At 39.4% G+C, this 21,241-nt stretch overlaps 2 protein-coding genes and 1 long non-coding RNA gene across 4 annotated transcripts; 2 read left to right on the forward strand and 1 right to left on the reverse strand.

Moving 5' to 3' along the window:
• arhgef3 (Rho guanine nucleotide exchange factor (GEF) 3) lies at positions 1-14,617 on the reverse strand. 2 transcript variants are annotated; one of them, XM_044121761.1, is made up of 11 exons: positions 14,253-14,617; positions 11,851-11,913; positions 5,320-5,427; positions 4,252-4,509; positions 3,764-3,826; positions 3,601-3,697; positions 2,922-2,998; positions 2,585-2,842; positions 1,956-2,126; positions 1,678-1,867; positions 1-514 (listed from the first exon to the last, which is right to left on the reverse strand). In XM_044121761.1, exons 1-11 carry the CDS (start codon positions 14,397-14,399, stop codon positions 27-29), a joined length of 1,920 nt encoding a protein of 639 aa, XP_043977696.1. In that variant the 5' UTR covers positions 14,400-14,617; the 3' UTR covers positions 1-26. The 2 variants fall into 2 exon arrangements, with proteins under 2 accessions (XP_043977696.1, XP_043977695.1); XM_044121760.1 differs by having other exon boundaries at positions 4,252-4,524; positions 14,253-14,576.
• On the forward strand, positions 1,795-3,159 carry LOC122833842. The gene is made up of 2 exons (XR_006371062.1): positions 1,795-1,899; positions 1,977-3,159. It is a non-coding gene; the product is annotated as an uncharacterized LOC122833842 (long non-coding RNA).
• Positions 14,618-14,781: 164 nt separating the features above from the next.
• Positions 14,782-18,984, forward strand: LOC122833839 (E3 ubiquitin-protein ligase TRIM35-like). Its single transcript, XM_044121762.1, has one exon. It carries the CDS (start codon positions 16,138-16,140, stop codon positions 17,521-17,523), a length of 1,386 nt encoding a protein of 461 aa, XP_043977697.1. The 5' UTR covers positions 14,782-16,137; the 3' UTR covers positions 17,524-18,984.
• The last annotated feature ends 2,257 nt before the right edge of the window (positions 18,985-21,241 follow it).

Consider the following 21,241-nt stretch of genomic DNA (forward strand, 5'->3'; position numbering starts at 1 on the left):
TTGAATTCAGTTCTGTTTATTTTCTGTCAGCATCTGCAGATCATTTCCTCGTTGTCTCCGGGGTCCGTGCCGACTTCCTCCTCCTCCTCCTCTTCATGCAGAACTACTTTCCCATCTGAAGTCTCTACTTCCTGGTCCATCCTGCAGTTTGCAAGTGGTTCTGGTTCCGGTGTCGACTCTGTCTCACTGTCCATCTCTGGTTCTACTGATGACATCCCATCATTGTCGGCCATCATGCTCTCTGAGAATAAACCAACATCTTCCAGATTTAGATCTTCTGTCTTTGCCAAAGTTTTGTTTTTGATTCCTGAAACTTCGCTCGAATCGGTCGGTTCTCCTGGTTCTGGTTCTGGTTCTGTACGCCGTTCCGTCTGAGGAGTTTGCTCTCCCGCCGCCTCTTTGGCCTGCCGGATGCAGTTGATCCACTGCTGCTTGTTGAAGGCGTCGCTCGCCTGGAAGCAGTGCGTCTGCAGCTGGCTTCCCGACCGGCACGAAACCCGGAAGAAGTTCTTGGCTGAGAAGAGAAGAAAGTTATTTTTAATGATAAATTATTTTTAAAATATCTGGGGAAAAATCATCCAACACTCTAAAACGGTTGTAACTCTGGCTCTATAGCTAAAAAATATACAAATTTGGAGAACGACACTGCAAAAACACAAAATGTTACCATGTGTTTGTTTAGTTAATGGTGCAAATAAATTATCACACTTGAAATGAGACAAAACTAACTTACAAGTAACTTTTCAGCAAGAAGCAGGATATGTTTTAAGAAAATAATTGTTGAAGAATCATTAAAAAGTGCTAGGTCCACTGGCAGATTATTTCACTTATAACATGCAAAACATTTTACAAGTGAAATAATTTGCCTTTTTAACTATGTAGTACTTAAAAAAAAAAACAATATTAAGGAATTATTTGTTTAAAGCAAGCTCTGATATTGAGCTGAAAAGTTACTTGTAAGTTAGTTTTGTCTTATTTCATTTGTAGAAAGATGTATGCGCTAGGAACTAGAACAAGATACAGCATTTTGCAGTGAATCCAGTGACCACACTGTAAAAACACAAAACCTTACCAAATATTTATGGTCTGGCTTCAAGTGAAAACGTCTTACTGCATTTGAATTAAGGCAAAAATGACTTAGAAGTATTTTTTCAGCTAGACTTAGAAGCTTGTTTTAAGTCAGTAATTCCTTAATATTTATTTTAAATAAAGTTCAGGTTCCACAGAAGATTATTTCACTTATCTAATATGGAAAAAATATTAGAAGTGAAATAATCAACCAGTGGATCTAGAACTGGGTTGCTAGGTAAAAGGCTGGGCTTGCTAGGTAACGGGCGGGGCTTGGCTGGGGTTGCTAGGTAATGGGCGGGGCTTGGCTGGGGTTGCTAGGTAATGGGCGGGGCTTGGCTGGGGTTGCTAGGTAATGGGCGGGGCTTGGCTGGGGTTGCTAGGTAACGGGCGGGGCTTGGCTGGGGTTGCTAACTCGCCAGTGCCGGTTGACTGTGAAATAATCTGCCGGTGGAACTAGCATTTTTCATCGATATTGAAGAATTATTGATTCAAACAAGCTTCCATTTCTTGAGCAAAAGTTACATTTAAGTTCATCTTGTCTTATTTCAATCGGCTCTTATTTGTCTTTTCACCCTGAAGCTAACTGTTGTAACTTTTGTCACTGACTTCGCTCGTTGTTGCTGAAGGCCCCTCTGATGGACCCGCCCACTCTCATCTCGCCGTCCGATACGTCCTCCAGGTCCAGCTGGCGGATGGGGATTGGCTGGCGGCAGAGCTGGTAGCTGACCGGCTGGTTGTTCAGCGAAACCGACCGGGTGATCACCAAAATGTCCTGGAACAGAAACACGTGGAGCTTCTGCAAAACCACAGAAAAATGATGAAAGTTTGGTGAGAAACTATAAAAAGAAACAATAAAAGAGATGAGAATCAGGAGAGACACTAACGATTCCTCTGTTGTTCTTTAGCTCTCCGTGGCAGCTGAGCGTCTTGGATCCGTCGATCAATTCGTCCCGCCGTCCTTCATCTGAGTACAGCAGGCGGTCCTTATAGTGCTGACACTCCGACTCTCCGGTCCGCCTGTTGATGTCCGCCACCACACTCTGCACCATCAGCATCTGTGGGGCCAGAGACCAGCTAATTATGCTGCCTTCAGATTGCAAACTAAACTGGGAAATTATGACTTCCGGGTCGGAAAAATCAAACTGGGAGGAACTCCGAACAGTTTCGGCTTTTAAGGCTGAATTCGCGTTTCAGTATGGCCGCTCCTCACACCAACAGCAATAAGCTGAGGTGGAAATGTGTTTATTTTACAAAACACACATTTAAAAGTGCGTCTAAAATCAGTGCTACACGTAGCGCCTGAAAGTCTTAACTAGTCAGGACCGTTGTAGATGGGAAAGAAAATAAGGGTAAATTTCCGCAAAACTCCAAAATTTTAGATTGATTTAAAAAAAATGTGTGCAAAAAAATCTTGAAAAGTCAAAAATTTGCTAGAAAAACAATGAAAATCTTTGACTTTAAATAAATGTCTGGAAGAACCAGCAGACCAGTCATCAGGGCTGGGTTTCCTCACCGCCTCCTCCAGGTGCTGCCGGTCCAGGTGGTCGTTGGGCGTGTGCTTCAGGATCTCTCTGAGCAGCAGCGGGTACTTCACCAGCCGGCTGCGAGGGATGTCCAGGAAGTTCCACAGGTCCAACTTCCTGCTGAACGGAGACTGCAGGCAGCGCTGCAAGAAGTCCTGGACCCGCCGGTCCTGCTTCTTCTGGTCCAGCAGGGCCTTGGCCTGCACCTGGTTGCTGCAGTACGGCGTGTAGGAGGAGAGACAAGGCAGCTGCAGGGACACAAGCACATCGCCATGAGGATTCCCGCCCAGCTTCAAAGCCGATCTTATGAGACGGAGAAACGCTTACCCAGCCGGTCAGGATGTGGCCGATATTTTCCGTGGTTCCGTCGGGTTTTCTGGCGTCTCGTAGCCGACTCAGCAAGTCTGAGAAAAGTCAGAAATTGTTGCTACACTGCAAAAACACAAACTCTTTCCACAGAATGTTGGTCTAAATTCAAGAGTAAATATCCTAGTACACTTGATAAAAGACACAACTAACTGAAAAGTAACATTTCAGCAATAAATAGGAGCTTGTTTTAAGCCAACACTCTGTGATTTTAATGAAAAAGTTCTAGTTCGACTGGAAACTACTTTGAACTAAATATTTAGCTCTGCGCTGGGCAAATATCAAGTTTACAAACTAAATATTTAGCTTTAAGATGAATATTTAACTTGCTAACTAAATATTTAGTTTGAAGCTGAATTTTTACTTGGCAAGCAAAATTGCTAATTGAGAACAAAATATTTAATTTTTAAATTAAATATTCAGCCTGAAAACTAAATATTGAGTTGGAAATTCTGCCATTTATAAATGAATGAATAATCTGGTGAAAATATGACTTTAATCAATGAACCACCATTTTTTCCTTCTTATAAATCAATGCTCCAATTCTGACTGTAAATTTACAAATGGCACCTGATAGGAGCTGACGTCAAATTATGTTTTAAATGTTTTATTTGGCCTTTAATCAGAAACCTGGTCTCACCTTCATGCAGAGGAATGAGTGAGTCCAGAGTACCAAAGATCTGGTTCAGTTCCTGCTCAGTCATGATGGACAGCTTCAGCATCGGGTCGTGGTACGCCTGCAGATTAATTCATGTAAATACCAGAAAGACAGCGAAACAACAAACAGCCACGCTGCTGTTTACCTTTTTGGCCAACTTAAGATCTTCCACCAAGTCTTGTTCTCCTTGAGCCAACTCAAAAATGGCCTGTAGGAAGACGGTTATGTTGAACAAAAAAACATGATTCACTTACACTGCAAAAACACAAAATCTTACCAAGAATTTCTGGTCTACTTTCTAGAGCCAATATCTTAGTACAGTTGAAACTAATGTACCTGAATTACTTTTCCTCAAGAAACAGGGGCTTGTTTTAAATTAATATATTTATATTCCACTGGTAGATTATTTCACTTAAAACATGGAAAAATATCTTTATATAAGTAAAATATTAGTTTTTTCAAAATCAATATTAGAGAATTATTGACTTAAAACAAACTTGTAGATTTTGCTGAAAAATATATGTAAGATGGTTTTGTCTTATTTAAAGTGAACTAAGATCAACTATAAAAATACTGTTTTTACAGTGTGGAAACATAAATCTGATGATCACTTTTTGAGTAGAGAAAAACGACCTCTTGTCTTTTTATCTCCTTTGGACTCAGAGTCGCTCCGACTCGGATGTCGAACGTCTCGCTCCACAACTTGCTGTCGCGGCGCTTGGAGGCGGGGCCTGTTGCCGTGGAAACCCGCGACATGGTCAAGCAGGACGGAGGGCTGGAGACGGTCGCGGAAACGACACGCGTCATCATCGTGGAAGAGGAAGGAGGAGGAAGAGGAGGAGGATTTGGAAGAGTTGAAGCTCGACTCTCATTACGGAAACTGACAGAGCGCTGCAGGGACAAAAACTTAAATAAATAAACATTAAATTATATTTTTTAATTTTAAATGATTTGAATCTTCTTCTCACTGTCTGATTTGAACTTAAACTAAACTTTCCCTGTTTTATGTTTCGTTAGATTGACAAGATTTGATCTATTTACTGATTTACAGGAATTGACTTTGCCTGCTGAACGGCCACTCAGTAAGGAAGAATCCATTAATCCAAAGATTAGCATCACTGTAATCCCAAATTAGTCATCATTACTAAAACCACACATGGGAAGGGATTGCCCTTCGATGGCAAGTTTTTGTAAAAAAAAAAAATAAATAAATAAAAATAGTTTCTGTTTAAAGTCGTGTCCAACAAAATCCATTAGAAAAGATTTAAAACTCAACCATTATTCATGTTTATCAGTATTTATTACTCATGTTCATTAGGATTATATTATCAGTTTTTTAGTGAAATTTAAACATGCTCAGTGGAGTAAACATTTTAACCATGTTAAAGATTTCCAACATTAATATAAAACAATAAGCATGAAGTTATTTGTGAGCTCAGAAAGGAAACCCAGATTCTGGCGGGTCGTCAGTTTTCCCACAACAACTTCAGCCTCGATTCATTTGATTTGACTTGATATTTAAAATGTCTTCCAGGTCCAGTGGTAAATGTACATGAGAATTTAAAGTGTATTGGAAATATTATTTATTATCACAGTAACTTCTGGGACAATTTATCGCTCAGAAACATTTATTGTTGTTTTGCAGCAGAAAGCTGCGGCAACATTTCCAGTGAAAAGTGGAAAGGTGAGCTGGCGGTTTACCTGCAGAGTTTGGCCGATCCTCTTCAGCGACGTGGCTCTGACCGGAGGCAGCAGGCTCGCCAGCGCCGCCACCCGGGGAACAGGTTTACTGCGCTTGCTGCCCGGTTCCTGGAGGAAAAACAAAAACATGTCGCCCTTCACCGTCACAGCTCCTGATTTCATCGGTTTAAGAGAAATCTGCGCTGAGCAACATTCCTGCAGAGCAGATATACACGACTCAGAAAAAGCGAGGGATGTCCAGCTGAAATTTAAACAAATGCTCTGACTATAAACTTTGTCCAACTCGTTAGTGCTTAACTACTTTTTGCACAACTAGTTGTTCTCTAACAAGAAGCTTAATGGCTCCATCTTCCTGGTTTTAGAGAGAACTGGTTCTAAAAGTGAGAACATAAACAAAATCCTGAGGTGTCTTTGAAATATGTGTCATTTTTTTATATTCTCCATAAGTGAAAAATTATGTAGTGTTGATGAGTGAGTTAGGGTTAAATTAAAAGGAGCTCAATAATTCTCTTTTCTTTTTCTACCAAAAACTGGAAGGTCTCCAGTCTGGTGTTTGGTCTCAACTGGCCTTTTTTAAGAACAGTTTAGTTTACAGTGACTTCATAATTCATTTTATTAGTTGTTTAATTATTTTGCTGACAGGCTGCGATGGTCCCTGTCAGCAGGTCGTTTGTCCTGATCGCAGTAAATCAATAGATGACAGTAAACTGACCTGCTGGAATATAGAAATATAAAACATTCTCTTCCAATCTATGTTTTAGTTTTAAATTAGGTCAAAAAAACATCTGTAAATATTAGTTTCTAATCCAGACAACAGATGTAAGAGATGACAGGTAAAAACTGGAAAATAAACAAATGAAAGGTAATAAATATTTAGAATAAATAAGCCAAATAAAGAAACAGATTAGATTATAAGAGAGGATAGACACTGGGCCATCAGACAGCAACAAGATAAAGACAGAGATGTGAATAATTTCTTACTTAAAATGTTTGGAGGAAAACTTGTTTCTAATTCAATTACTTTACAAATAATCTGGACAAATTAGAAAAAAGAAAAAATAGACATAAAAGAGGAGAACAGACAGCATAGATTAGAGCTAAATAACATGGAAACAGATTAAAACTACGGTCAGATTTGACAGGATGTATTTAGAGAGCAAAAAAATAGATTTAGATCATTTAGAGAAGAAAAACACAAAACCTAGAAAATAGTTTGTTAGATTTTGGGTCAGATGAGAATAAAACCAACAGATGCCACTCAGTGAGCAAATCTAATATAAACTCAGACACTAGAGATAAATATATGTTGTCTATCATTGGTGTGAAACTTTAATCAACAATAAAAAAGTGAAAATATCTCCAGATTTCTGTGACTCCCACCGCAGAGACTGACTGGAGGAAGGTCTTACCTCCTCCTGTTTCCCCATGTTGTGGTTCTGAGAGGTAAACCCAGACGTTAGCAGGTGTCCCAGCACAGAACCGGGCCTCTGACCTGCTACCATGCTGACGACCCCCGGACATCAACGGGTCACCGAATCATCAGCCGGGGGCCGAAGGAACCCAGAACATCTGGTGCAAAGCCCAGGAAAAGTTCAAAGTTCACAGAAGAGAACCGGAGGTCTGTACTGTTCAGACCGTCCGGGGAAAATGTCTGAACACGCCGTGAATCCTGCGATCGTCTGCTCCTCTGTCTAACCGCGGTCTGAGATAACGGGTCGCCCCTCCCTCACCGACGCTCTGGTTCTGCTCCACTAACTCAGCTCTGTCCCTCTCTGACTTCCTTCCTTCCACCTAATTTCTAATGCCTTGGCTGGATTTACCAACGTTTCTGCTCCAAATGAAGTCCAACCATTTATTTTGCTCTTTTGGTCATTTATAAACGTCTTCTGTTGAAGTCAACAACAAACTGCCACAGAGTAACTCTAAAGCAATCTTTCTCAAACTGTGGCGGTCTGCAACGGACTGCATGGTCATTAATTTGCTGCGTACAGCTAGCTTACCAAAGAACTGTGTTAAAAATAATAAAAGAATAAGTAGGTTAAGACTGGGTCACTCAAAAGAAAAGCTGAAGATGCTGGTGGAAAGAAAACGACGCCATGAATACTTATACAATTGCAGAAAGTATTTTGGTTTCTCTGAGTGAGTTGCTGAACTTTAGTTTTTAGAATAGAATTAGAAACATAAGATGCCACCAGGAAGCTGATCTACGTCTGCCAGGCCTGGGGCTGCACTGACTGTGATATAACAGTGACCAGGCCGTGAGCAGCGCTGCGCCCCATGCTGATTAACAGCATCCAAACATCCAAAATAAAATAATTATTTACATCGGCTAAAAGAAAAGTTTTGTTTGCCAAAGCAACTCAAGTCTCTTTCTTTTATTATACTTCTAAACTACAAATAGCATTAAAATGTTATTAAAGCACACACTTGTTGTAAAGAACTACTGCTTTTTTGATTTCCATGTCTTCCATCATTGAAATCCATTTTCAGAATCTGTAAATAACACAATGTAGCTCAAACATTTTGTTAGCAAGCTAAGTAGTGAGTTAGCAGGCTAAAAATGTATCTTGCTAAGTCAATATTAGCTCCAAACTAAACATTTTGTTAGCAAGCTAAATATGTATTTTTCAATTAGCTCCAGATAAAATATTTAGGTAGTAGGTTAAGACTGGCAAGCTAAATATTTATTTTGAAGATAGATATTAAGTTAGCAAGCTGAATGCTGCATTTGTTGACAGTATTTAGCTTCAAAATATGTATTTAGTGAGCCTATTTAGCTCCAAGATAAATATTTATCTTATCTACAAGCAATTTAGCTCTGACCTAAATGTTTAGTTTGTAAGCTAAATATTTAGTGTTACAAACAACATAAGTTAAACTGGGAGTTTTTACTGGTTACCATTGCCAGACACCATAGAAACCAGACAACCGAGCTACAGTCTGAATGCCACATTAATAAACATTTATCTAAATAAACTTTTATTAAATATATTTATTTATGTCAGTATTTTTGTCAGTATGACCTCAATTCTCAAGTCACTGGAACTGATAGAAGAGCTGGTACTGGAGCTACTGGTTGTACTGGAAACGCCAGTCTGTCAGTGAAGGGAGGGAGAGATGTGAGCCTGCAGGGGCCAAAGCTGTCCTGCTTTTGTCCTGCAGTTTCCAGATCAATAACTATGTTTGTTGGTGGCGTTATTAGTTATTTGATGAGAACATGAACATGAGATGCTTTCCATCTGTAGACTGAAGCATTTTCTAATTTTACATTTATTTCCACAACTTAATCCCACATTTTGGTCCCAACTTTATTAAGCCAGAGATTCTTCAGAAGTTCCCAAACTGCACAGCAGCGCTCATGTTTAGTTTACCTGATGCTCTATTTACATGTAAACAAAAATAAATGGATAAAGAGTAACGGATAAATCTAGAAAAGGTTAATTTAGGATAAAAAAAACTGCTTGTAAGGCTTTTCTTTTTAAATAAATAAATATCGTCATTCTGTTAAACTGTGACTATTATTGGAGTCAACAGCGAACTCTGACTCTTCATGGTCGCTAAACAAAAGCAGCTCCACCTCTGACTCAGCGCTATTGTCCAAACGAAGCGACTTGTCTGCAGACGTTTCAGACAGACCCGCCTTGTTCATGGAGGTTTTTCAACTAAAAAGCTGGAAAGAAGAAACTGAAAGGTTGAACTTCACAACTGTGCAGTAAAAAACTTTTTGAAAGAGAAATAAAAGTGTGTCACTGCCTTTTATTTAATATTTCATCCCTCAGTGTGATCTTTGTTCGCTGAACAACATTGATCGCTGAGCATCTATAATGTTGGCCTGAGGGACTCAATTAACTAGTGGGAACAAGAAATCAATGGCGACTCTGGAGCCAAACACAAACTTCACAGTAAACACAATATTCATTATAACTATGATCACAATTTGTTCTAAATTTGCACTAAATAAATAAGTCAAATTGAATTTAACTGCATTAAATTATTATTGTTCTTAGCAGCATTGAATTGGTGCTATAAGAATAAATAGTTTCATCATTTTAGTTATTATTTGTAGCTTTGGATTATTGTTATAAAAATAGACTTACATGAAATTATTATTAATATCATTTGTACTAACTGTGATTTGGTGCTAAGTAAAGTAAATTAATCATAATTATTAATTTTATTTCTATTATTATTATTATTATTATTATTATTATTATTATTATTATTATTATTATTATTATTATTATTATTATTATTATTATTATGAATGGGTCCTTTATAATAAAATTAAAATTAATAAAATAAAAAAAATTTTGGTGTAAAAAAAACTTAATTGAATATATGATGTATAATATAATTTTACCTGTATGATTATATTATATATGTATACAGTATAATAATTACACTATATACATATCATTTATATGATATATCATAATAAATGATATCATGATATAAATGATATGTATATAGTGTAATTATATTATCTACATAATGATATGTATATATTAATATATTATAATATTATATATTAATAATATATTAGTAGTAGTCGTATTATATAATGTCATATAAATTATAATATTGACCTTTTTATTAGCTTTGCTTAATAGAGGAGGCAAAAACAATTTAAAACTTAATCAGGAGTTAGATTATAAATATTTAAAAACACAAATTAAATTCCAACACATTTGATCATTAATAAAATACTAAATGAAACAAAAAAGAAAATGTCAGAAATATCTAAAAAGTGATTTATTCTGTACTGATACAACATTGTTTTAGTTTAATCTTTATATTTTAATAATAATAATAATAATAATGTTGTAATTATAGTATGTATTTAACTCCTAAAGGTTTCATGTTTGCAGGTAAATCTTTAAAGAGACGGCATAAAATTATAAGTGGTTTGAAACTTTTGCACAGATCTGTGAACTCTGTAATTAATTTAAATGTGACCAAAAAGTGTTTTTTCCTGATGTGATCACTTGTGTATGTTAGTATATGTTTGTCAGCAGGAATGGATGTGTTGGATGGACCCTCTAGTCGCGACCTTTGACCTTTAGAATCAGATATGGCCGCCCCGGTGTCCTGCAGAACACAATTGTTCTGTGTGTGATTCACTCTGCTGTGGCACTCAAACAATGGGCCGTAACTTATTCCAGGTCCCATATCTGCCGGCGCTGCTCTGAACAAAGTAAGACTGATGGTGTGTTTGGGCTGTTTGTCCCGCCGGAGCGTGCTGAGCCCGGTCCACTTCCTGCGCCGGACCGAGCAGAGACGGGTCCACTTCCTGTGCTGAGCCGGGGAACGCCCGGGAATTCACGCCGATAAAAATACAGCAGGAGGGGAGCGACATGAAGTCCAGCTTGGTCATAATGTTCTCCACCAAACGCCTGTCTTTTCTCTTGAGCATCATTTTAAAAATTACATTATTTTATTATTATTTTATTACATTATTACATTTATCTGTTGCTCCAAATAGCTTTTAGTATTTAAAGGGGCAGTATTATGTTATTATGTGTTTTCCAGACAAATAGTGTCATTTTATAGCACAATAAAGTATCTATGTTACCTTCAGGTGTTAGAAAAATGCTCCATATCAAAAATAACTTTAAAGAAGTTTTATTTCTTAATTTAATACCTTGAAATTGGGCCTCTGTTTCTTTAAAACTCCTCCTCTTCTGTAGCTCCGCCTTCAGAAAGTCATCACAACATGGCTCCTCTGTTGGCCCTTTAGCAACGTTTTTACCAGCGTTTCATGGAGAAGTAGATCCTATAGTGAGATCAGCAGATGTGCACTTCCACCAGGAGTTTAATGCTAATTGCTACCGGCTAGTCTGAAGGAGCTGAGTGGGGAGGAGCTACGCCTCAAAGGCAGATCTAGGTGCACCCAGGTGTTTTTCACAGCTGAATGGTTGCCATGGAGATTAAAGGATTGGTCAAACATGCATGAAAGAATCAAGGCAACACAGCAGGTTTATTTTTGATGAGGGAATAAGATTATAACTTAAAACTGATTTTAGATTATAATCCAAACAGTCAGTTTCATCCTGCTAATAAAACTCATCTGGACTCAACTAACGCCACACGACCACTATAACTAATTTTTAGTAATTTTTATAGAGCCACCATTTTATTTTATCCTTTAGGTTTACTATTTAAATACAATAAACCATAAATCCATTAAATCTTGGAGCTCTTTCTTTGCTGTTACTTTTGTTTCTAGTGAGTTTCCAGCCATTATTTTCCTTCCTAAAAGCTTCTTGCCTCCCTTCCACTTGCTGCGAAACACAACTATGCAGCCGAGCAGCAGGAGCAAACGCACAACAACAACTACAAGAAAGCCGGATGCCGTTCCTATTTTCATCCTCCATTTCAAAGGTGTGAACGATTCCCTCTGCTCTTTCAGGAAGTAGTCAGACCCCTCAAGTCAACGGTTGTGTCTCAGACGTCTCATTGGTTCTGGGGCTGAGAATGACGGTTCAGCATTAACCGAGGCAGAACCAAAAGGTTCACTGGAGATAAACTCACATTGATGTCCAGACTGCAGAGGCTGAGGGCGTCTGCATCTCTGCTGGTCTGCTTTCTCTTCTTCTGCAACACAAAACACAGGAAGCAGGATTTTCAGCGCAGAAATGATTTAAACCACCTTCATTTCTTGATTTCATTTAAATTTTATTGTAACTGGCAAATTTCTGGAGGTTTTATTTGTGCTAAATTCATCTATAATTAATCACTGAGTGTTAATTACGTAAGTGTGAACTGTAATGTGAAAAGCAGGCAGTTTTAGTGAATAAAGAAAATATTTTTCCTGAAGTCTGATTGGTTAATCTCAGCCTCCCTTCAGCTCATTGGCTGGTAAATATGAGGGAGGTCCTAATTGGTCCAAAAAATCCCCTCAATACGCCAATTAAAACTATTAATGCAAAATTCACTCATCATTCAAAAATTTTGCACAGATTTTTTGCAACATTTTCACAAATCTGACCAACAAACACAAAGCCGTAGCATGTAACTTTACTAAAATATGTTTTCTACGTGTCTGTTAAATCTCTCACCATGTAGTGAAAGAGACAGAAAACCTGTTAAAAAATAAAGCTCATCCTCCCTCTGGTCCTCCAGCCATCTGCAGCTCCCAGTTAAAAACACCCAATCATCCCCGTGTACGTGCTGCTTCACCACAACAAAGCCTACCAGGAATGCTGAGGCTAGTTAGCATGGTCACTGAAGACGGTGGACAAACAGCTTTACTGGGTCATGTTGAGCAGTGCATACATGAGCATGATGTTCAGCACTAACATCCTCCTCCTGGCTCTGATTGGTTGTTTCTTACTGGACGTTGTCTATTTCTGCATATGGCAATGGTAACAAATGCCTTTTTCTGTTTTCTTTCAAAAAATGTGAATGTGAAGGAATTCTTCTTTTGCACTCTGACGACTCCTCCTGACTTTAATTTATTTGTATTAGGAGTAAATAAAATGTTTGCATTTTAAATTATCTATGCTGAAATCCCTTTTCAGAAGGTTTTGTGCAGCAATTTCAAGTTTTTGAGAAGACCATGTTATGGCAAAAGTAAAGCTTAAGAAAATGTCAACTTTTTGAAAAACAAGCCACAAAATCTGCAATTTTAGGCCACAAAGACTGAAAACCCCCCCAAAATCTCTGATTGCATCGTCTTCTGGAAGTTTGTCATATTAAAGCTAAACACTCAAATTGGAAAATTGGAGATATTTAAATTATATCTTTGTTTTTCATGCAGACTTTCTGGAATTTTCCTTCATCGTCGGGAAACAAAGAATACATTTACATCAATGCTCCTCAGAATGACTAATCTTCATCCTGAACTGTTTTAAACAGCATTTCATCACTAAGGTGATAATCGCAACTGACTCACATCAATAACAACTCTCTTCACGCTCTCAACAACATGAACAAGGAACCAAACTTCCTGTCTGCTGCCATGGCGACAAGAAGAAGAGGAAAAAATAATCACATAAACAGCAGGGGGGACAACAGAACAGAAGAGAAGAAGAAGAAAACAGGAGGGCAGAAGAAGAAGGATGTTGAGATCGGTGAGACAATAGCGGGAAGTCTGCTGTTTGTTTGGAGTTGTGTCCCTACTCTGCTGTTGTTACACAACCTTAACTGCAGAAATCAGAGAAGAAGAGCTTCTTTATTCCAAATAAGGTCAATCAACTTCCTCCAAACCTCTCCTGTTAATTACCTGAAATAATCTCAACCAGACAGTCTGTTTAAAGGTAGGATTTCATCCCAATTATTGTTTCTGATCACAAATGCTAAAGAGAAAACATCCAGGTCTTTTTTCCCAACATGCCTTTACTGGAAAGGGAAACTGGGAAACTGATGACCAGTCCCTTAAAAACTGGACACTTATTGTTCTTCTTCCTCCAGATGGAAAGTGGCATCAGGAGGAGCAGTGCAGATTTCATCCTGACCATGGAAAGGAAATAACAGGTATTGGATGTAGATTCACATTCAACCTTTTTCAGGTCATAAAAACCAAGCTAGATGAAAAAGTCCCATCTGGACAGGCAGGAGAGGCGGAAGAGGTCCAACAGTTTCTGCACATGTTCCAGCTACGGAAACAATCCCTCACAGGTACAACGGTTCAGGAGGACAATGTGTCCATATTTCAGAACAAAATATCTGATTCATAGAAAAAGTTTTAAAGGATTTTATAAACTTCAGCAAATTAAACTTCACCCTTCCATCCATTTTCTGTACAGCCTGGTCCCTTCTGGGGTGGACGGGTGCTGAGGCTCCAGCAAACGTTTCGGGCGAGAAGCATTTTGTTTTGTCTCGTTACTTTGACATGAGAGGATAGAACATAACCTAGAAACCTTAACTCTACAGAGTTTAATATGAGCCAACAGAAGAAGCTGAAGTCCATCCTGAGACTCTGTCTGACTTACCCGATAGTAAACAAAGAGGCAGCAGCCCATCATCAGGACCAGATTTACTCCTCCACCACAGAATTTGTCGATCTGCTGCTCCTCTTCCTCCAGGTCACCTTCTTGGTTCCCCAAAGTCACATTAGCTGTCCTCCCTGTTCTCCACATACGCCATCCAACACTTGCACCAACTTCTCCGTTAATCTACTCTCCTTCACAGTCACATTTTACTCAACACTTCTCTTTCTCCTTAAAACTGGAGACTTATCGTTCTTCTTCCTCCAGTTTGTCTCTTCAAATTGTCCTTCTTCTCTCAAAACGTGGCCCTTCTCAGTCCTTCTGTCCAGCCATGAATTTCTCCATCTACTTTCTTGCCCTTCACCTTCTCCCTGAGTGGATCCACAGACCCTCAGGAACAGGAACCCCTTCACAATACGTGTGTGCGTCCACTGAGTTCCCACCGGACAAACAGGAAGTGACGGCCGCCGGGAGAAGAAACAGCCGTCTAAAATTAGGCTCCAGGAGACAGAGTGACACCAGAGGTAAAAATCACAGAGACACCAAGAGTCTGATGATTAACCAATCTTTCATTTCTAATTTTTTTGATTTCCAGAGACTCTTTGCTCTGGTGCTCACTTCAGGTTACACAATGGATTTTGTGAATTATTCAAAATTAATTATGTTTCTCATAATAATTTCTCACAATTAGTGCATTTTTTACAATATTCAAATCTTTATACTACCTTTCTGTGTCTATAGAAACCATCTGCAGCTGCACTGGACATAACACATGAATCTACCTTTCATTTTGCTACGTTCTTTCGATACCACCCACTTATTTCTCCATAGGGTGTCACTATAGTCCTCATCTTTTGCCCTCCGCCTCATTACTCTCATCCATCTTTGCCCTTTACTTCCTGGCCTCATTCTTCACCTCTACCCTTCCTCCTCCCTGCTCCAGGTACCATCTTAGGACTTCTAACGCCTCATTTCCACTGAGCAGCATGGGTTGGTACAGTTTTGTACACTTATTTGACTGTTCCCAATGTAAAAGTGGCCCATACAGCCGACTAGTACCACACCATTCCTGGGCCTCCTTTAGTTTAGGTCAAAAGAGAAATGGTATCGTATGGTTAAGGTGGAGCTACTAGTGTCACACAATTCATTGATTGGAGGACAGAAAAATGTCTCTACTACAAAACATGAGATAAAAACAGCTTCTTTGTTGGTGAAATGAGTTTTATGTTTCGTTTGCATGGAAGTCATGAATCATTGTGGCTGACTTCCATAATACACAGGTAGCAACACAAGGATAACCTGGAATTAAAGGTGTGGTTTTATTTTTTAGACAAATAGACATGAGGGATAGAGCCCTAGAGCATGAGGGCTAGATCAGTGCTAGTGAAAGCCCTGATTTATAGACACCTGTTCAGAGTCCCAGAAAAAGAAAAATACCAGGTGCAAGTCAACCAGGGTAGCAAAAATTGTAACAATTCACACCAGTAAGAGGTGAGCAGAGTATCTAAAAAATGTACTTAAACATATTTTTTACTTAAGTAAGACTCAAAAGAGCCAGTTTAGATTTTGGGGTGGCTTTTGCAGTGCAACCACAAGATAAGCAGGAGGTGGCAGCAGTTGGCCGTACCTCCATTAATACGGGGAAGCGACATGTCCCTGACGAATATGGCGGCCGAGCTCACGTTTGGCTGTGGCGGGCTTCGACGGGACGTCACCGGAAGCAGCATTTGTTTACCTCTGGAGACCTCAACGCCGGAATCTAAACTTTGTCGTCCAACTGACTTTGTGAACTGAACGTAAGTTTATTTAAGACTGGGAAATAACTTTATTTAGAGCGAATCGCGGATCTAACTTCCTTTTTGTAACTTTGCGTCGGCGTTAAGACAACATGGCTTCAAATTTAGAAGAGGAACTGTCCTGCCCCGTTTGTCGGGACATCTTCAGAGACCCCGTCCTCCTGTCCTGCAGCCACAGCTTCTGCAGGGCCTGTCTGAGCAGGTGGTGGACGCAGAAACAGATCCGAAAGTGTCCGGTTTGCAACTGCGACTCCGACCGCAAGGAGCCCACGTGCAACCTGGTGCTGAAGAACACGTGCGAGGCTTTCCTCCTGGAGCGTGAAGATGTCTGCCAGCTGCACTCAGAGAAACTGAAGCTGTTCTGCTTGGACGACAAGCAACCGGTGTGTCTCATCTGCAGGGACTCCAAGCAGCACAGCGGCCACGTCTTCCGGCCAGCAGCCGAGGTGGCGCAGGACCGCAGGGAGGCGTTGCGAAAGTCCATCATGCCACTCCAGGAGAAACTCAAGCTTTTCACAAAAGTAAAGGAAGACTTGGACCTGACTGCCCAACACATTCACTCCCAGGCCCGGCTCACGGAGGCCAGGATACGGAAGGAGTTCAGGATGCTGCAGCGGGTTTTGCGTGACGAAGAGGAGGTCAGGGTGGCTGCGGTGAAGGAGGAAGAGGAGCAGAAGAGTCTGAGGGTGAACGAGAAGATTAAGGTTCTAAACGGAGTAATGACTGCTCTTTACGACACCATAAAATCTGCAGAGAGGAAGCTGAGATGTAAAGATGCTGCGCTCCTGCAGAGCTCCAGCGCTGCAGGAACGGAGCAGCAGCGCCCCCTGCCGGAGCTGTCCCAGCCGGCTGCGGGCGCACTAATGGATGTGGCCAAACACCTGGGCAACCTGCGCTGTAACACCTGGAAGAAGGTCAAACACGTGGTGTCCCGTACGCCAGTGGTTTTGGACCCAAACACTGCCGGACCGGGACTTATCATCTGCGAGGATCTCGCTGCGGTGAGGCGGGGAAGCAGACAGAAACTTCCCGGGAATCCCGAGAGGTTTGAGTCGGAGGGGATCGTTTCGGCCTCCAGGGGCTTCACTGCGGGCGTCCATTTCTGGACCGTGGAGGTGGCAGACTGCAGCAGCTGGTTCGTTGGCGTTGCAGAAGAATCGTTCAAAAGGAAGAAACCGATTCAGTTCAGGTCGGGATTGTGGGCTGTTTGTTTTTCCAAAGAAAAATATTCCTATTTCTCCCCAGGAGCACCCGCTAGCTTCCACGTTATAGGAAAACTGCAGGCAATCCGGGTCCATCTGGACCTGGAGAGGGGAAAACTGTCTTTTACCGACCCCAAAACCCTCAAGCACATCTGCACCTTCTCACACAGCTGGTCTGAGAAAATGTTTCCGATCTTTTACGTGGGAGGCGTCAAACCGATGAAGATATTACCGTCAGAGGGCGGCGGGCCGGACGACGAGGACAGCAAGGAGTAGGACGCAATTACGGATGAGAAAACAGAAACGTTCCTCAGGGTAAATGAAGCGGCTCATCCTAACGAACTAAAGCACGTCAGGAGATCTCTGTCTATTGCTGCGTTTCCATTAAACATAAAATTGCAATTATGAGAATAAATTTGCTTAATGGAAACACGAAAATTGTATTTAGCAAAAATGCAATAAAAGCATCCCCCCCCCCCCACATTACAGTATCAACAGCCGGATATCACTACTGGTGAAAACAGGGAAGAAGAAAGTAGTAGGATGGTGAATATTTTATTTTATTTTATTTTAGAACAATGTGCAGCTGGTTCAATCATAGTTCTCACAGCATCAGGGTTCATAAACAGTTGTGCATCATTCCAAAGGATTAAATCCATAGCTTTTCTGTAAAATGGCCGACTACAATTTCCCAAAACTTTGCTTACGTTGCCGGCTCCAAAATAGGCGGGGCTTGTTGTTCAAATCTGAGTAGGACACTGACGTCTCCTCTGATGGCTAATAGATGATGAGCGCTTGCGCCGTTGCTGAATTATGAATACATGTCATCCAACCGTCTACATCCTCGCTGCCATGATTTTTAATCAAAAAAACAAACAAACCATCAGCCTCCAACCGCTGCCTGTCATCATCTTGCCAGTGGTAACGTCCTGTTGTTGGTCACGTGACTCCTGTGATTTTTTTTAACAAGTCTTTCCATTGCACTCTGACCAGATAAAAACATTTTGATGTGGCTGAAAAACCACCTCATTCTAGTGCAAAAATCTGTCATGGAAAAACCTGAGGTTTTTCAAAATTGGTGTTTCCCATTATGCAAATTTATTTTTGTAACTTCAGTTTTATGGTTAAAGGAAACATAGCTGGTGTTAAATTAAAAATGGTGAATTATGCTGAAACAGAACTGTTGGGTCTAATTTTTCAGATGTTGTGTTTAAGGGTCATTAATGCGTCACCGCCAGTTTACAGTGTTTAAAACAAACAGACAAGACTTCTTCTGTGGGTCTAAATTAGGAATAAATAATCCTACAAATAAATGAATCAACACATTTGTATGGAAAAGGATTCAGGATAAAATAACTCTGAAGTCTCACAGTTCAGAGTTTAGACTCAGAATTATGACGGTTTTATTTTTTAAACAAAATTCAGATTTTAATCTCAGAATGCTGACTTTCCTGGAAATTCAGATTCTTTTTTTCCCTTGCAAAAATTATGGAAAATAATAGAATTTGTTTTATCAAACAGTTGTTCTGTTAATTCTGGTTGCAATAATCAGTAACAGCTGTTCATTGCAACCAGAATTACAGAATTATTATAAATGGTCCTTTTCTGTGTTTTTTCCAGAACAAGAATTGTATTGTTGTTACATTGATTGAATAATAATAACTGGCTGAAAATGTTTGCCTAAGAAGAGGATTAACAGTTTGAAGCAGCCTTGCTGTGTTGTTTGCATTTTGTTGTATGTTTGTCTTTTTTCTAGTTTTAATTTGAAAAAAGAAATAAAAATATTTATAAAATCTAAAAATCCCTTTCCTGTGTTAGTTATGACATGATGAAATCAAAGTTGGGCAGCATGGGGGAGCAGTTTTGAGGTTTGCTTTGCAGCTTGAAGGTCTCAGGTTCAAATCCCAGCCCGGGGCCTTTCTGTATGTTCTCCCTGTGCATGCAGAGGTTCTCTACTCCAGCTTCAGTCCAGAAACATGACTGCTGGGTTAATTGTTTGCCATATTTACAGCAGAGGATTTATACCATAGATGATAATTTCATAACTGAAATGAGGGGATTAAAAATTTGGCAACAGAAGTTTCAAATCAGCATCAATACAGATTTATTAGTAAATCTAATTTCTCTTGTTTTTTCCTAAAATAAAAGATTTTCTCTTTTAATTTCTAATTTCTCATAAAAATACACAATGCTTTAAAGAAAATAATGATGAGAATAAATAAGCGCAGCCTCCACTGTTCTTTGGGCTTTGACTGGTCCGTTCTGCTGCTGTGTTTTGGATCCCAGTGATGCTGTTGGGGTCATCAGCAGCTGTCAGACAGATGGTTCCATATTTGTTGGGTTTTTTAGCTCAGGCCTCATCATTTTTAATCGAGTTAATTTCATGGACTGCAAATAAACATTTAAATGGAAACCAATAGAATTTACAAAATAAGCAACATTTTCAATTCAAAATCTTGTTTTGCTGCTAAATTATTGAAAGTAAACGTTTGAGCTCAGCAACAAATATTTATCATTTTTAATATGTTATTTAGTTTAACCATCAAAATAATGCAAAGTTCAACTTTCAAGTGATGCAAAAACACCTTGGAAATGTGGATTGGATGCTAACATTAGCATTAGCATCTGTGCTACTCGACATGTTTAGCATTGGAATGCTAGGCTAACTTCCTTAATGACAACAGTCTTTTCCATCAGTTTTATAAGCAGAAATTAACCCGATAAATGTTCTTGTCCATTGCTGTTGTTAGCAACGTACCAGAAACAATACAAAGATTACGGCTTGAGACTTTTGTATGTCAAAAAATAAAAAGGAAAATGTTATTCAAGACTGGCGGCTTTTGAGAAATGTTTTCTTGCTTATAACTCCTTATAATAATTTTCAGACTTATTAGGTGGCAGCAATCACTCCCAATGGTGTTGATCCCTTTCCTGCAAACCATTTGAAGTTGCAAACTGAAGTCTATAACTGGATGTTTTATCGCATTCACTAACTTCATGCACAATTTCCATTAAGTGAAAGCAGAGAAGTGCTGTGAAGACCAAAGATGGCTGCCAACAACAACATGTGAGTTTTATTTGTGTAATAATATAGTTGGAAACCTTCGATGTCTGATTTTGACCATATTAGTTCAAACCTTGGTGTATAATCTGAGTTTCAAAAACCAAAGGAAGTGATTAATGCATCCAGCTCCTCCATAAAATCTGTATGATTACACAACACTCTATTAAAAGCCACAAATCTCAGCAAATCAAACTGGAATCGTTTCGCTTCAGGACTAAAAATAACAACTTGTTTTTTGTGGATCAGCTGGGTGACGGCACTTCCCGGGAACGTCGACCCGGAGACCACAGGAATACCTCGCATTCCTGCAGGGAGTAGATCAGCTGAACTCTGGGAAGGTATGTAATCCAACCTGATGCCCCTTTACACCACTTACATTACGTTTTCCTTTATTTTTTGCTGAAACCTAAAGTTAACATTCATTTTTAGATCACAACACATTTTTTTAAAAACAGATGAGTTATAAGATCCTTTATTTAAAATGTCAACAACAGTGAACCCCCATTTTATTCTATTCACTGAATTTCTGTGGAAAATAAATGGATTAAAATGGTAAATGGACTGAACTTATATAGCGCTTTTCCAGTCATTTTGACCAATCACTTAAGTGATTGGTCAAAATGACTGGGAGCTTTTAAAAAATGTTTCTTGCTTATAACACCTTATAATAATTTTCTGACTTTTTAGGCAGCGTCAATCAGCATCAATGGTTTACAGGGTTTCTGCAGGTTTTACCAATTCAAATTTAAAACTTTTTAATGCCCTTGTAAGACAATTATGAATTAAATTTAAGACCTGTATAATGGCAGAAATTTACAGAAAAAGTTTCATATTTTGAGATTGCTCCTACAACCTTAACCTTGTAGTGCCAGGTTTGAAATTCAAAGTTTTTGCACAGAAGGCCCCTAGCCTTGCCGAAGATGATCGTTT

Source organism: Gambusia affinis, linkage group LG07 (assembly GCF_019740435.1).
Source record: "Gambusia affinis linkage group LG07, SWU_Gaff_1.0, whole genome shotgun sequence".
Classification (NCBI taxonomy): Eukaryota; Metazoa; Chordata; class Actinopteri; order Cyprinodontiformes; family Poeciliidae; genus Gambusia; species Gambusia affinis.

What these genes read in the sequence shown, in the direction of transcription:
- arhgef3 (XM_044121760.1), bottom strand. Translation starts at nt 14,399, where the DNA reads ATGTGGAGAACAGGGAGGACAGCTAATGTGACTTTGGGGAACCAAGAA. An exon ending in TCTGCAGTCTGGACATCAAT is followed by an intron (nt 5,428 to 11,850) that starts GTGAGTTTATCT and finishes TTTTTCCTCCAG; the next exon opens with GAACCGGGCAGCAAGCGCAG. An exon ending in CTTCAGCAACAACGAGCGAA is followed by an intron (nt 515 to 1,677) that starts GTCAGTGACAAA and finishes TTCTCTTCTCAG; the next exon opens with CCAAGAACTTCTTCCGGGTT.
- LOC122833839 (XM_044121762.1), top strand. Translation starts at nt 16,138, where the DNA reads ATGGCTTCAAATTTAGAAGAGGAACTGTCCTGCCCCGTTTGTCGGGAC.